The sequence below is a fragment of the Pygocentrus nattereri genome, chromosome 8, assembly GCF_015220715.1.
Source record: "Pygocentrus nattereri isolate fPygNat1 chromosome 8, fPygNat1.pri, whole genome shotgun sequence".
In the NCBI taxonomy this organism is placed as follows: domain Eukaryota; kingdom Metazoa; phylum Chordata; class Actinopteri; order Characiformes; family Serrasalmidae; genus Pygocentrus; species Pygocentrus nattereri.
Window position 1 is genome coordinate 2,759,132 of NC_051218.1, and position 14,528 is coordinate 2,773,659.

The 14,528-nt window shown below is 41.9% G+C and overlaps 1 protein-coding gene across 2 annotated transcripts in view; it reads left to right on the forward strand.

Moving 5' to 3' along the window:
* Positions 1 to 14,528, forward strand: part of nav2b (neuron navigator 2b) — a 128,856-nt gene that overhangs the window by 3,873 nt on the left and 110,455 nt on the right. For both annotated transcript variants that reach the window (XM_037540718.1, XM_037540719.1), the window contains exons 2-6: positions 2,984 to 3,101; positions 7,258 to 7,310; positions 9,286 to 9,358; positions 10,016 to 10,274; positions 13,542 to 13,678. In XM_037540718.1, coding sequence (XP_037396615.1) covers positions 2,984 to 3,101; positions 7,258 to 7,310; positions 9,286 to 9,358; positions 10,016 to 10,274; positions 13,542 to 13,678 — 640 coding nt within the window. The remainder of the gene's footprint in view (positions 1 to 2,983; positions 3,102 to 7,257; positions 7,311 to 9,285; positions 9,359 to 10,015; positions 10,275 to 13,541; positions 13,679 to 14,528) is intronic.

Consider the following 14,528-nt stretch of genomic DNA (forward strand, 5'->3'; position numbering starts at 1 on the left):
AAGTGAATCGTTGTGAGGTTCGCAGGCTTGAGCCCATGTGTTCACATGGTTCAGTCCCTGTTAAAGACACACAGCTCACACTACCTCCTGCTGTGGCCCTTTAGCTGCCCTGCTGACCACAGCATAGATCTGGACATTATTAGTGCCACATGCTGCCACCGCAGACCAGTTCATTGCCAGCCCACAGGTTTGCTTTTGCAGGATGGGTGGAGCAGCCCTCAGAGACCCTAAGAGAGCAGAAATAAACACTTCGCTTCACAGAGACCATGTGTGTGTGTCTGTGTGTGTGTGTGTGTGTGTGTGTGTGTGTGTGTGTGTGTGTGTGCATGATAACTCAGTTACATATGCATCATTCAAACACAGCATATAGTTGCATTTTCTACACACACACACACACACACACACACACACACACACACACACACACACACACACACACATACATATATATATATAGTACTGTGCAAAAGTCTTGGGCAAGGAAAAATATGGACCCAAGAACTTCTTGTTACTTTTTATTGTTTTTATATTTATTTGAATTATGAATATTACTTTACTGTAATATATATTGATAAACTCACTGCTGAGGTAAATTGTTTGAAAATTGTTTAAAAAAAGATGCCTAAAACTTTTGAACAGTATATATATATATATATATATATATATATATATATATATATATATATATATATATATATATATATATATATATATATATATATATATATTTATGTGTGTATATATAAAATGTTATTGTAGCCATATGTAATCACTGTCTCTGTCTCTCCTTTCTTCTCTTTCCCTCTCTGTCTCTGTCTTTCCTCCACCTTTTCGTCTCCCTGCTTCTCCCCCTTCTCATTTCTATTAATATTAATCTCCAGTCACCTTCCATCCCATATCTAAAGCACATCTACGGTAAAGCTGATCCCAGACCTGTTATAAGACAGTAGCAGTCCTAGTAGCACATGGTCTTCACCTGTGTGTCCCACTGACACACACAGGAGGGAGTAGTGAGTGACCAGTTCAGAGAAGGCTGCACTGCCCCCTACTGCTTGCACTGCATGGTGTCTGTAAAAAAGAAATGAGATTGGATTTAGTGGTGGGCAACTTGATGATATCACTGTTGTCAGATCAAAACCTTGTACATCTAAAATGATAACTTCACAGGAGAAGTACTTCACATTTAACGTAAGTCAATGGAACCAGACTTTTTTCCAAATACAGTTAGGTCATTTCTTTTGGTCCCTTTATCATGAAATTGACATATAATGTAAAGAGCAACATACATTTTCAAATTATGACAAAGATATGACAAAGCAATATATTAGATACAGACAGCAGCAATATATTATCATTACCATGACCAATTACTTTAGAATATGCATTTCTGTATATATCATGGATATATGGGTGTAGTGAAGGGCAATATGTACTATAATAATAATAATAATAATAATAATAATAATAATAATAAATAACAGTAATAACTGCACTCTGAGTTTTTACATTGTGTTCAAATGTGTTACTGCTAGAGCACCGTGCCTGTTGTAACTGACCAACACTCCGACAACCTCAATATCATGATGTGCATCATGTAGCGTGAAAATGTCTTTGGCAATCGTGAGGTCACATTTTTGCGATGTCACCCAGCCCATCCTGGACTTTGCAGTTGTATTAGTTACCACTTGTCAAACACAATTATTACCAGTTACTGACGTCTCTCCCTGAACACAGCTAGAAAACCCACCCAGTGCCCTGAATTTAGGCCAGGGCGCTCTTTGGTTCAATATGAATATCAGTTGTAATGAAAAGCTTTTGACAAAGGTACAGCAGATCTTTCACTCGCAAGAACTACTGCCTTTTGTTTGCAGAGCTCGCCCAGGCTCGATTTTGTCATAAAATGTTGCGTTTGATTTTGGCATTTTAAATGTATTTCACAATATAATTTCTGTTAAGTAGCCCCACTAAACATGTTAACATGGATAGCAATAAATGGGAGCTGGTGGTCACGAATGAACTTGAACCAATTTGCATAATCTCAGTTGGTCGTTGTCTCAGGCATCACACACTGGGCTTGCTACCAATCCCTGTATTAGATTTCTGTGAGGGAGCTTTTAGAGGCATTTATGCTTCAGACGTCTGGTTCCTATCACTAAGACTGAATTTTCTGACTCATTAACCTTCTCCAGAATGGAGCATTTCAAGGAGACCTCCACCAATTTTTTTTGTATATTACACCACACACCGATCATAACGTTCTGACCACCTCCTTGTTTCTACGCTCATTGTCATTGGTCATTGTCCATGGGGGTCCTGACCACTGAAGAACAGGGTAACAGGGTATCAGAGAAACAGATGGACTACAGTCTGTAACTGTAGAACTACAAAGTGCAGCTATACAGTAAGTGGAGCTGATAAAGTGGACATTGAGCGTAGAAACGAGGAGGTGGTCAGAATGTTAGGCCTGATTGGTGTATTTTCATTATGGACCATATGATTTTTGTCAAATAGCATGGATAACAATAAATAAGAACTGTTCCTTTATTGTTTTATATCAATACTCTGACACATATTTCTGTTGAATGCATTTGTATTAGAATATTGAAAATGGTATCAACCTTTAAACCGCTAATATCCACACACATACAGTATATAAAACCAGCCTGGCGGGTCAGTTCAGAGCAGGGAGATGCTGCTTTCAGCAGCTTGGTAGGTCACCTTATCCTCTGGACAACAACGAACACTGTAGCTTCTGAAAGAGGCTTCTGTCCATATGAGTGATGTCACACTTTTAGAGGGGAGTCCTCTCATTCAGTGACTCCACAGGAAGGTGAACAATGCCAGCTTTTAGAGCAGCAAGCGTGGGGCTCTCTTTCTCATCTATTCATCCTGGTGCTGGTGAGTCTCACGTTGTTCTGACTGTGTGTCGTTTAGCATCGGATTGAGCAACGTGTCTCTCTTTCTCTCCTTTTCGGATGGACAGATTTACACAGACTGGGCGAACCACTACCTGGCTAAGTCAGGTCATAAGCGACTGATAAGGGACCTCCAGCAGGACGTAGCGGATGGGGTGCTGCTGGCCGAGATCATCCAGGTCGTAGGTAAAGTAGAAACTCACTAGAGCTGCACATTATTGGATTTTGGGTCTTTGAAATGGATTAAGCATACTCCTGGACCATACTCCTGGACCATACTCCTGGACCACAGTGCCAGTGGTGTTTAGTAAAAATCTCATTTAGTCTAAGTTTAGGATTAATCTGGGTCTGGGAAACTGTTACTCAATGTTTTACTCTGTGCTGTGAGCGTTCTGACCAACTCTTTCTGTGTGTGTTTCTATGATTGAAAGTATTCACATCATTTATGAAACATACATAATTTTGGACTAAACAATGCAGGCTAATCTTTAATCTTCATCACCCACATGGTTTAAATATATTGCAAGGCATATCCCATTTACACTGTATTGCTAAAGGTTTTCACTCACCCATCCAAATCATTGAATTCAGGTGTTCCAGTCACTTCCACGGCCACAGGTGTATAAAGCCGAGCCCCTCGGCCTGCAGACTGCTTCTACAGACATTAGTGAAAGAATGGGTCGCTCTCAGGAGCTCAGTGAATTCCAGCGTGGTACCGTGATCGGACGCCACCTGTGCAGCAAGTCCAGTCGTGAAATTTCCTCACTACTAAATATTCCACAGTCGACTGTCAGTGGGATTATAACAAAGTGGAAGCGATTGGGAACGACAGCAACTCAGCCACGAAGTGGTCGGCCACGTAAAATGACAGAGCGGTCAGGCGGATGCTGAGGGGCATAGTGCGCAGAGGTCACCGACTTTCTGCAGAGACAATCACTGCAGACCTCCAAACTTCATGTGGCCTTCAGATCAGCTCAAGAACAACGTAGAGAGCTTCACGGAATGGGTTTCCATGGCTGAGCAGCTGCATCTAAGCCTTACATCACCAAGCGCAATGCAAAGCGTGGAATGCAGTGGTGTAAAGCACCGCCACTGGACTCTAGAGCAGTGGAGATGTGTTCTCTGGAGTGACCAATCACACTTCTCCGTCTGGAAATCCGATGGATGAGTCTGGGTGTGGCGGTTGCCAGGAGACGGTACTTGTCTGACTGCATTGTGCCGAGTGTAAAGTTTGGTGGAGGGGGGATCATGGTGTGGGGTTGTTTTTCAGGAGTTGTGCTCGGCCCCTTAGTTCCAGTGAAAGGAGCTCTTAAAGCTTCAGCACCAAGAGAATTTGGACAATTTCATGCTCCCAACTTTGTGGGAACAGTTTGGGGACGGCCCCTTCCTGTACCAACATGACTGCGCACCAGTGCACAAAGCAGGTCCATAAAGACATGGATGAGCCAGTTTGGTGTGGAAGAACTAGACTGGCCTGCACAGAGTCCTGACCTCAACACATAGAACACCTTTGGGATGAATTAGAGCGGAGACTGTGAGCCAGGCCTTCTCGCCCAACATCACTGTCTGACCTCACAAATGCACTTCTGGAAGAACGGTCAAAAATCCCCATAAACACACTCCTAACCCTTGTGGGAAGCCTTCCCAGAAGAGCTGAAACTATTATAGCTGCAAAGTGTGGGCTGTATATGTATATGCACCAATATAATCACAGCCCTGCCTCTCACTCGGCTCACTATATAGGATTATGTAACCCACTTAGATGAGATGTAGTAACCTGGGCTTTTGTTATAATACAGGATTGAGAAGAAAGGAAAATTTGTCCTGTTTACCTGGAAGTGCAGCACAGTATGTGAAATGTTGAATAAAAAATGGTTTTATTCATAATCATTACAATATTCGATTTTTGCCATATTGCCCACCTCTGCTTACCGGCTTTAAGTACAGTGGTGGTGATAGAAACCAGACATCACAGTGTCTACGACACAAACGCAGACATTTGATTTGAAATCCAAAACAACCAGTGAACCTACACACATATTTATATGTAATGTGTTATATGCAATATTTGTAATGTTAAATAATGGCAAATCCGAAGGTTTATTCAGGGATTACTTTTAAAACATAACTTTCAGGCTTCATCTTAGATCAAAACTATAATAAAAGATTGTCTCAGACACCATACACTGTATTTGTGTATTCGATTTCTGTATGGGAGCTTCAGACGCCTGGTTCCCATCACTGAGGCTGTGAGTTTTCTGGAGTGTCCCTAAAGGGAAACTCCTCCACTTTTTTCAAAATTTCTGAATAATTAAATGGTTAATCTGGTTAATGGTTAATCTGAGATTGTAACTCTCTACAACCAACCGTTTTACATCAAACACTTCTGAATGAATTGGTTTACATCGCAACGAGGGGAAAAAGAAGATATAAAAAAGTGATAAAATTCCCCTTTAGCACCAAACAACTTGGAATGACTGTTAGGTTAACATCTTAACGGTGTAATTGTGCAGAATTTGTGTGTACTTGGTGGAATTTCCTTTTAAATTAGCGATTAATAAACGCATTATAACGCATAATAAACGTTCAAATTCACATTTTCAACAGACACTTAGCAATTCAGCCGAAGTCAACGGTCAGTTTAACCTGACTTAGCTGAGGAAACCAGATTTTCTTTCTTCGAGGTTTTATGCTCAGTTAATGTCCTGAGACATATTAAGAGGCTAATGATGATGAGTCATTATGAATCTGATAAAATAACGAACTGATAACTTAATTAATTTATCGCGAGCTAGCGTTGCTACCTGAGGTAGCGTTAGCTAGCTAAGCTAAGCTAAGCTAAACTAACGTTACTTTCTTGTGAATTTAACCGACCAGGCAAGATCTTTACCAAAGGCAGCGCTCCATAAAGAACTTGGTTAAGCTGACAGCACTTTTATTTGTCATTTATGACCGTCTCCCACTCATTATTTTTATAAATTGATTATAATTTATCCTCGTAACTTGTAGCTAGCTAGGTTAGCAAGCTGGCTGACCTAGCTAACCTAGCTAGGTTAGCTTTAGCTTGGGTCGGGTGTTGTCTCTTGTGTTTCAGTGCTCACGTTAGGGAAACTATCTGATGAGGGCGCCTACACTGTTTGGACGGGACAGTCGAGCTTGTTCTTTAGGGAAGACCATTTAATCCAAGCTGACCGCCCTGCCCGTTCTCCCGACTCAACAGGGGTCCGCTTAAAGATCACGGGTTTCGGTTAGTGAGGAGGAGTCGATTCCGAAAGAGTCGATTCTTTGACTCCAGTACGCCTGGGAGTGTGAGCCGACTCTTGACGAGTGACTCGAAGAGTCGAAATCTTCGGAGTCGACTCTTCAACTCTGTTGAACACTCTTCGACACTTGGGGCAGTTCGAATCTATTGGGCATTTGTAGAAACATTAATAAGCCGTAATCAAAGCTATCTGATATTACTTGATATGATCTGCGAATGATCATCCTATCAGTGTAATCTGTATAGCTACTATATAAAAAAAAAACATTGGGTAATCCCTTTAACGCCTGCGCTGTCTTGGTTTTAAATGAACTGGAGTAGAGTCCAGAAAAAAGTCCAGTCAAATAAAAAAAAAATGCACGAAAAACCGCCTGAAACGTACACATCAAACAGTCTAAGGTCTTTTTAACCTTAATAATAACAACAACAATAATAATAATAATAATAATAATAATAATATGATATTTCTCATAATATCTCATAAAATGGTATAAACAAATATTTAATACAATCTAATATTTAATCATCTAAAATAATACAGCATTTAACCATTACCTCGATATAATCTTCTGATGTCTTGCCTTCGATAATTCACAGGTGTCACTAGAGGGCACTGTCGGCGTTTATTTGCCGGTGCCCTGTCAATCATCTCAGAAATGCCTAGACAAAGAAATCATAAATAATTTGGATCAAGTAAAGTTATTTGATTTCTATATGCCTCTTATTTCCATAGAGCTCAAACAAGCTCACCAGTGTTCGCAGAGTATTAACATTTTAAACGTGTTTGACAGAAACCATAATCCCAATAATATGTATATATTAATATATTATTATTTATTATTATTAATATTGATCAATAATAATATTTTGAAATACTTTTTAAAAAACATGATAACAAAACAACAAACCAGCCCAGATTATGGCTTAGAATTCAAGGACTTCTCTTGTTAAACCGTGTGAAATGTGCTTTCACTGTAGATGATCAGTCAAGACGTGTTTAGTGTCTAAGTTTAAATTTAAATATTTGTATTTATTTATTTACTTGCTCACGTACTCTTAACTTTCTGTGCCCCCTTCAAGCCAATGAGAAGATTGCCGACATCAACGGTTACCCCGAAAGCCGCTCTCAGATGGTAAGCCCTGATTGTTTGTCTTAGAGCATTACTGTGTTTAACCTCAGGGGGTGTAAAGCTCAGGGGACGCTGAAACGCCTCGTCTCTCCTCACTCTGGGATTGTCCCTAAAGGCATGAGTCCCACCCGGACAGAACTGGAGACCAACAAATAATTTTAAACCTGACCTTAAAAGCTTTGGCCTTACAAAAACACAGAGGCATCTGTGTTTCCGTCCAGTGGTCCAGCAATGTCAGTGGAAGGAGGACTTTGTGTGGCAATGTCTGACACTAAGGCCCAATCCCATTTCTTATTTTTACCCCTACCCCTTGTTTTCGAGTGTGACCTTGCCCCTTGGAACAGAGTTACAAGCGTACCCTCAAATAAACAGAGCATCACTTCATTAACAGCTATTGGGCCGCTCTGTAGGCGACCCTGCCCGTCTGCAGGGACAGCAGAGGAGGGGAAAGTTCAGCTCCTCACTGCTGGGCTTTAGTTACATTTAGGGATCATACGCCTTCAAAGAGGGGGTCAATCATTTATGATCACCCCCCCAATTCTTCGGTGATATGAAGCTGAAGTCAGAGATTCTCCAGCATCTTGTTCGAATTTTCCCGTTCCACCTTAAATGAAGCAGCAGGTACATTCTCGTGCTGGAGGCGTCAGAACTGCTGCACCATTTAAGGTGGAACGGGAAATTTAGCCAGCCAGCTACCGAGACATCAGCTTATTACTAGTGATTTTTTTATTCTTGTTATGAAGAAAAGGACAATAATACATTGAAATAAGTTAATCCCACAAACGGGGAAATTCCACCTCCGCATTTAACCCATCCGTGAAGTGAAACACCACATACACACTAGTGAACACACAAACACACACACTAGGGGGCAGTGAGCATACTTGCCCAGAGCGGTGGGCAGCCCTATCCACGGCGCCCGGGGAGCAGTTGGGGGTTAGGAGTCTCGCTCAAGGACACCTCAGTCATGGACTGTCGGCACTGAGGATTGAACCGGCAACCTTGCGGTCACAGGGCCGGTTCCCTAACCTCCAGCCCACGACTGCCGCCAATGACATTAAACTAAGATCATGCAATTGTTTGTGACTGGTCTTGCCGTAAATCATGTCCTACATAGTTTTATGATAGTTTTGTTTTGAGGTACTGGCCAGATATTCTGCTGTGTGTCACCGCCAGCATAAATGTTCAGTCTCACATCAACCCTGCAGTCTTGGCGTTTTCTATTCCTCATCTTTCTGTCTGACCACCAAAGCCAGACAAACACTGTGGCCAGATGTCAGCTGATTAAGTGAGGTGAGTGAGTGATAGATCAGGGAAAAACACATTCGACTGGATTTCCTCCATGTATTTTTGCAGCAGGCTACAACACAATGCACTACTAACTACTAAGATAAGATGAGAAAAGATAGACGTTTATTTTCCCGCTGGGGGAAATTTGCATTGTTACAGCAGAACACACAGTAAGCAGGTAAAGAGCAGTAAGTAGACGTGATCATACAAGGAGATGCGCATCATACAGAATGCAAAATATAAGATATACTATAGAAATAAATAAATAAACAAGGCGTCTGTTAGCAGAAAAAAATAAAAAATAAAAATAGAATTAAGAAACTTTACACATTTACAGTTTACACATGCAGTTGTATGGATGTTGCACATTTCTGAGCAGGTAATGACTGGATATCGCACAGAAACTGTAGATATCGCACAGTAATGATTATAGATATTGCACAGAACTTGCGTATGTGTTGCACTTGTACCATCTACAGCAGCAGATACTGCACATTAATTAGAGGTAGGATAAGATACAGGTTAACCAGGGATAAGAGGTACCTGCACGGTGTTGTGAGGAAAAGTAAAATACATTATTAAATGGGTATATTTGTGTTGTAGGTATGACAACCCCTGGTTCCTGTCACAGCCACTGTTAAGAAATCCATGTCAGTAATGTTCAAATTGCTCTGAATATGTGTTACAGATCAAGAACATAGATGCCTGCCTTGGCTTTTTGGCAGCTAAGGGAGTGAATATAAAGGGGCTCTGTGCTGAAGGTAAGTGTGTGTGTGTGTGTGTGTGTGTGTAGGTGAGTGGGGTTGGTATGTGTGGTCCACAGACATGAGTTCAGTTGCTTGTTAACACAAATAGCTGATCAGCCAATCACACGGCCGCAACTCACTGCATTTAGGCATGTAGAGGTGGTCAAGACAACTTGCTGAAGTGCAGACCGAGCATCAGAACGGGGAAGAAAGGGGATTTAAGGGGCTTTGAACGTGGCGTGGTTGTTGGTGCCAGACGGGCTGGTCTGAGTATTTCAGAAACTGCTGATCTGCTGGGATTTTCACACACAACCATCTCTAGGGTTTACAGAGAACGGTCAGAAAAAGAGGAAATATCCAGTGAGCGGTCAGTTGTGTGGACGAAAATGCCTTGTTGATGTGAGAGGTCAGAGGAGAATGGGCAGACTGGTTCCAGATGATAGAAAGACAACAGGAACTCAAATAACCAACCAGAATCTCTGAGGAACGTTTCCAACACCTTGTTGAAAGTCTGCCATGAAGAATTAAGACAGTTTTGAAGGCAAAAGGGGGTCCAGCCTTTTACTAGCAAGGTGTACCTAATAAAGTGGCTGGTGAGTGTATTTGAAGATACAGAAGCCGAGACTATCTAACCCTTCTTGCTGTTTATTTACTCTGTTTGTTTACTTCCAGAGATCCGCAGCGGCAATCTGAAGGCCATTCTGGGCCTGTTCTTCAGCCTGTCGCGCTACAAACAACAACAACAGCAACAAAAACAACAGCAGCAACAGCAGGATGCACTGAAGCACGCCAACCACGACACCCAGAGTGACCAGGCCACCCAAACCCTACAGAGCGCAAACCCTGCCCAGCATTGCCCCATCCACAGCCAGCAGCAGCAGCAAACCCTCAGCGCTCCACTGCCCAACACTCACGGGGACATGCAGTCCAGGTGTGGAGTTTTCCCACACCACACAGCGCTCGTATATTTCTCAATTTGGTGAAAGCTCATAGCTGTTTTAGTAACTTTCTCTAGATATTTCTTACAGATACATTGTCAGAAACCATGTAAGCAAGTCTATTTAAGACTATTTAGCAGCTCGACATGGTTTAAGGCAAGTCTGTGATGATTGAGATATGCCTTTAGCACCGTTCTGACCGGTAAAGACCTTCTGTTACTTGTTTGCTGATCTAGCCTCACAGGTTCAGTGCAAAACTGAGGAAGCTAAAGTTCACACATGAAACATGTCTTGGCTTGACTGTAACTTTGGCAGCATGAGTTTCACTATTTGTCGCTATGAGAAGTAGTTAAGAATATGCAGAGCTGCAGATGCACACGCATTAACCTGTAAAGCTAAGGCGACGTTCACATCACCTAGTTAAAGTGGCACACATCTGATTTTTTGACCTAATGTGACTCAGATCTGATGTTTTCAGGGCAAATCTGATCTTTTCACATGCGACCTGAGCCACTGTCATATGTGGGCCTAGATCGGATGCTTAATGTGGCGCTCAGATCGGAATTCATGTACTTTCCTTCCCACTGCATATGTGGCATCATTCAGCGTTACCATGGCAACAGAAGTTAAAACCCGTAAACGGTGGAAAAGCAGGTCGTCTCACCTTTTTCTCCTCCGTCTGGCTCTAATAAAGAAGCTGAGAGCTGATCAGAGTTAATGATCTTCTCAGCGAAGCTCGTTCTGCTCGTTAGTTTGTGCTGATGATGCAGTGATTCAGTCATGTGACGTTACTGAGTAGGAGGAGCTCATGAGGGTCATTTCAGGCCGGTTCATCACATTAATGACAGATTTGAGTCTCTTACCTAAACGAGTCTGAACCATCGAGTCAGAGAGATCGGATTTGAGCAACGAGGCTTGTAACGTGAACGTAGCCTGATATGTAGAGAGAGTCAATTCACAGTTTGTAATATTAAGAAACTTCTTACAGGCTCCGTATGTTTAGCATATAATATTATCATTGTTTTTTCATTGATAAAATAGGTATTTATAGGTTTTAATTTCTGGATTAGGCAGCCTTACCTGCTTACCTGCTGTCATGCTTCGCAGCTACACTCTTAGAAATAAAGGTACGACACTGTCCCTGGGGCAGGACCCCTCTTGTCACTGGGGTGGGACCCTCAGGGGTACATCCCAGTGCCTACCGTCAGGGAACATAACTGAACCATAATCCACTGAAACGATCTGTTCTAAGCTGGACTGACTCCACACACCCTCCTCGCCTCGCCTCCAGGCTTTTATTCTACTGTTCTGTTTTAAAACATTCGGTTATGAAAAGGAACAAATACCAACTTTTCACCTGGAGGAACTGATTTAAGCTTGATGAATGAATCATGTACCTGCATAGTGCCTTTATTTCTAACAGTGTACAGCCAGACATGAAAGCAGAAGCACTTGATGACTTTTTGATTTGCATTTTCAGTGTTTATTAATCAAATGTGTTTCTATTGTAATGTTTTACGTGCCTTTTTTAACAGCTCAAACAAGCATGCACACATTTATGCTGAATTGGCAGTTCTGGTCGATATTTGTCATTTCCATCAAGGCCTTTTCATATGAAATGCCAAAATACACGAAAAAGGAAGTTGATGGAAACCTAGAGTGTGACTGCTTCCAATTCCAGCCAGAAGCGTTTTCTGTACCTTTTTCTGCCTCATTATCTCTTTTTTCTCACTTTCGTCCTCGCTTGTGGACAAATCTGCAGCTCAGTAAGAAAGTAAAGGGCCTTCTCATATCAGCTCTAAGGCTTGCTTTGTGCTGCAGTACTGCTTCTTCTTTCTGTTCCATTGCACTGAACTGATCTTGTTTTTCTCTCTTCTTTTCCCCATTCTTCCATCGTTCCATCTCTGCTCTGTGTCACCGTCCTCCATCCAGAGGCTCGTCTTCGAGCAAAAGTCTCAAGCTGTCTGTTGCTAAGAAAAAGTCTACTAGGTCAGCTCCCATACACTGCCCTGGCAGTGCACTGCCACATACTGCCTGGCTGCCTTTTAGCTTATGTGCACAGATATTGTGTGTAAACATGAAGACTGTGTGTGTGTGTGTGTGTGTGTGTGTGTGTGTGTGTGTGTGTGTGTGTGTGTGAGTCTGTAGGGATGCATGGAAATTTTAGCCACAGAAATGGTCAAAAAATAGCCTGAAAACTTTGATTAACTAGGCCTGTAAACGAACGTCAGCACAGATGCACTCAAACCGTTGTAGCTGCAGACACTAAACAAGCAATTTATAATCTTTCAAGATGAGTATCAAGAGATACGAGAGATACAACATCCAAAAATGTTTGATACCGCTTGAAAACACATCTTAGTATGTAGAATGTTGCAAACAAAATCAGAAAGTCCCCAGTGACATGCCAATTCCGTCTAGCCGCAGTGGCAAAGTATAACGTACAACGTTATAATAAAAATGATTCCTTAATGGAATTTATTGCCTTGCGTGAACCTCCATTCGTTGTTGTTGAAGACGTTGGGCTTTGAGGCACATATAGACTACATACTGTAATAGTTTTAGTAAGTTGGTTTTATGTAATCTGTTTTTAACTTATTTGTTGTCGCCTTTTTTAGTTTGGTTTCATTAAAAAATGCACTGATGCATCATGATTCATGATTCATACGCTCTATATTCCACGTTCACCCCTTGTGGATGTGTGTGTGTGTGTGTGTGTCTGGATGTTTGGACTCCTAGTGACTGCTGCACTTCTAGACACACGCTCCCTCTAGTGGCGATATCCTGTTACTGACTTCAGAGGCTCCCTAGAAGCATGTGAAACTCGTTGAATGGATGTTTTGTTTTTGCTCATATGAACAGATTTAGACAGTAAGATGAAAAAAGGCCAGTGCAGTTCTTTTATACAGCTAGTAAACTGGTCTTCTTTCAGTATAGAGGCCTATCTGTAGTTTAGTTAGTCTGAGAGGTTGTGTTATCTATGAGAGGAGAAGAATTGTAAGCGTACATGCGAGTAGGTACTAATCTCTCCATCTCTTTTTGTCTTCTCTGTCACTGTCTCTTCTCCCTTCTCTGTCTCTCATTTTCTCCCTTTTTACTCTGTCTTTCTGTCACTCTCCCTCTCTCTCTCTCTCTCTCTCTCTCTGTTATTCTTCCTTCTCTGCCTTTCTCTCTCTTTCTATCTCTTTTTCTCTCTGTGTCACTGTCGCTCTCTCTCCTGCTCTCTTTTTTCTCTTTCCCTCCTGCTCCTGTTCTCTCAGGCTGCCAGGTCCGTCGGTCCGTGCAGGAGGAACAGGCACTGAAGCCAAGTTACGGAAGTCCAGCAGCAGACGCAGCCAGAGCTTTAACCACTGTGACAAAACCAAAACAGCAGCACCAGCCTGTTCTCAGCACACAGGTGCGCTGGAACACACACACACACACACACACACACACACACACACACACACACACACACACACACATAGCCTCAGTTATTAGTAACAATTATTTCTTTAATGAGTTAATCTGTTGACTTTTGATTCATTGACCAAGCCGTTCCTGATCCTCTGATCTTACTGCTGTTTTCTCTCTCTTTGCCCCATCACAATGCCAACACCATTCAGAGTAATGTCTACATTATAAGCAGTTTTATTGTGCAACAAATCAGTAGAAGCCAATTTGTCCCCCTGAACTTCTTGTACTGTATTACAATCTATCACAGTGACCATGTGGATAGTATCACCATTATAGAGCCCTCATCAAGCCTGCTGTGGACTAATTATAACAGCCTTAAGGTCATTGTACCCTAAATGTAATGTCAGTAAATGACATGACAATGCAAAATATTCAGACACAATTGTTGTACGCAAGGCTGTTTTCTGGGACTCTCACAGCGAAGAGAAAACAAATGCACAGCATGTCCTCGAGACAACAGAAGGTGCAAACTGTGACACTGGCTACTTTCCACATTGTAATTTATGAGTTTTTAATTTATGATCCACAGTTTTATTCATGAGCTAGAACTTTAAAACCCCTTACCTACTGCCAGCGGACCCAAAGTTTTATTACACGCTTATATAACCTGAGAAAAGCTCCATTAGTTTGCATTGAAGTGCCTGTAGTTAATGAATAATAAGCCTTAGTTTGTAATAAGCCTGGAATGTTATGGTGTAATTAGATAGCTTGGCTGTCTGTGAACCACTCTGAGCAGCTTTCGGAGATATGTTGAAGCACACATGACGTAGTCAAAAGTCGAAACTGTCCTA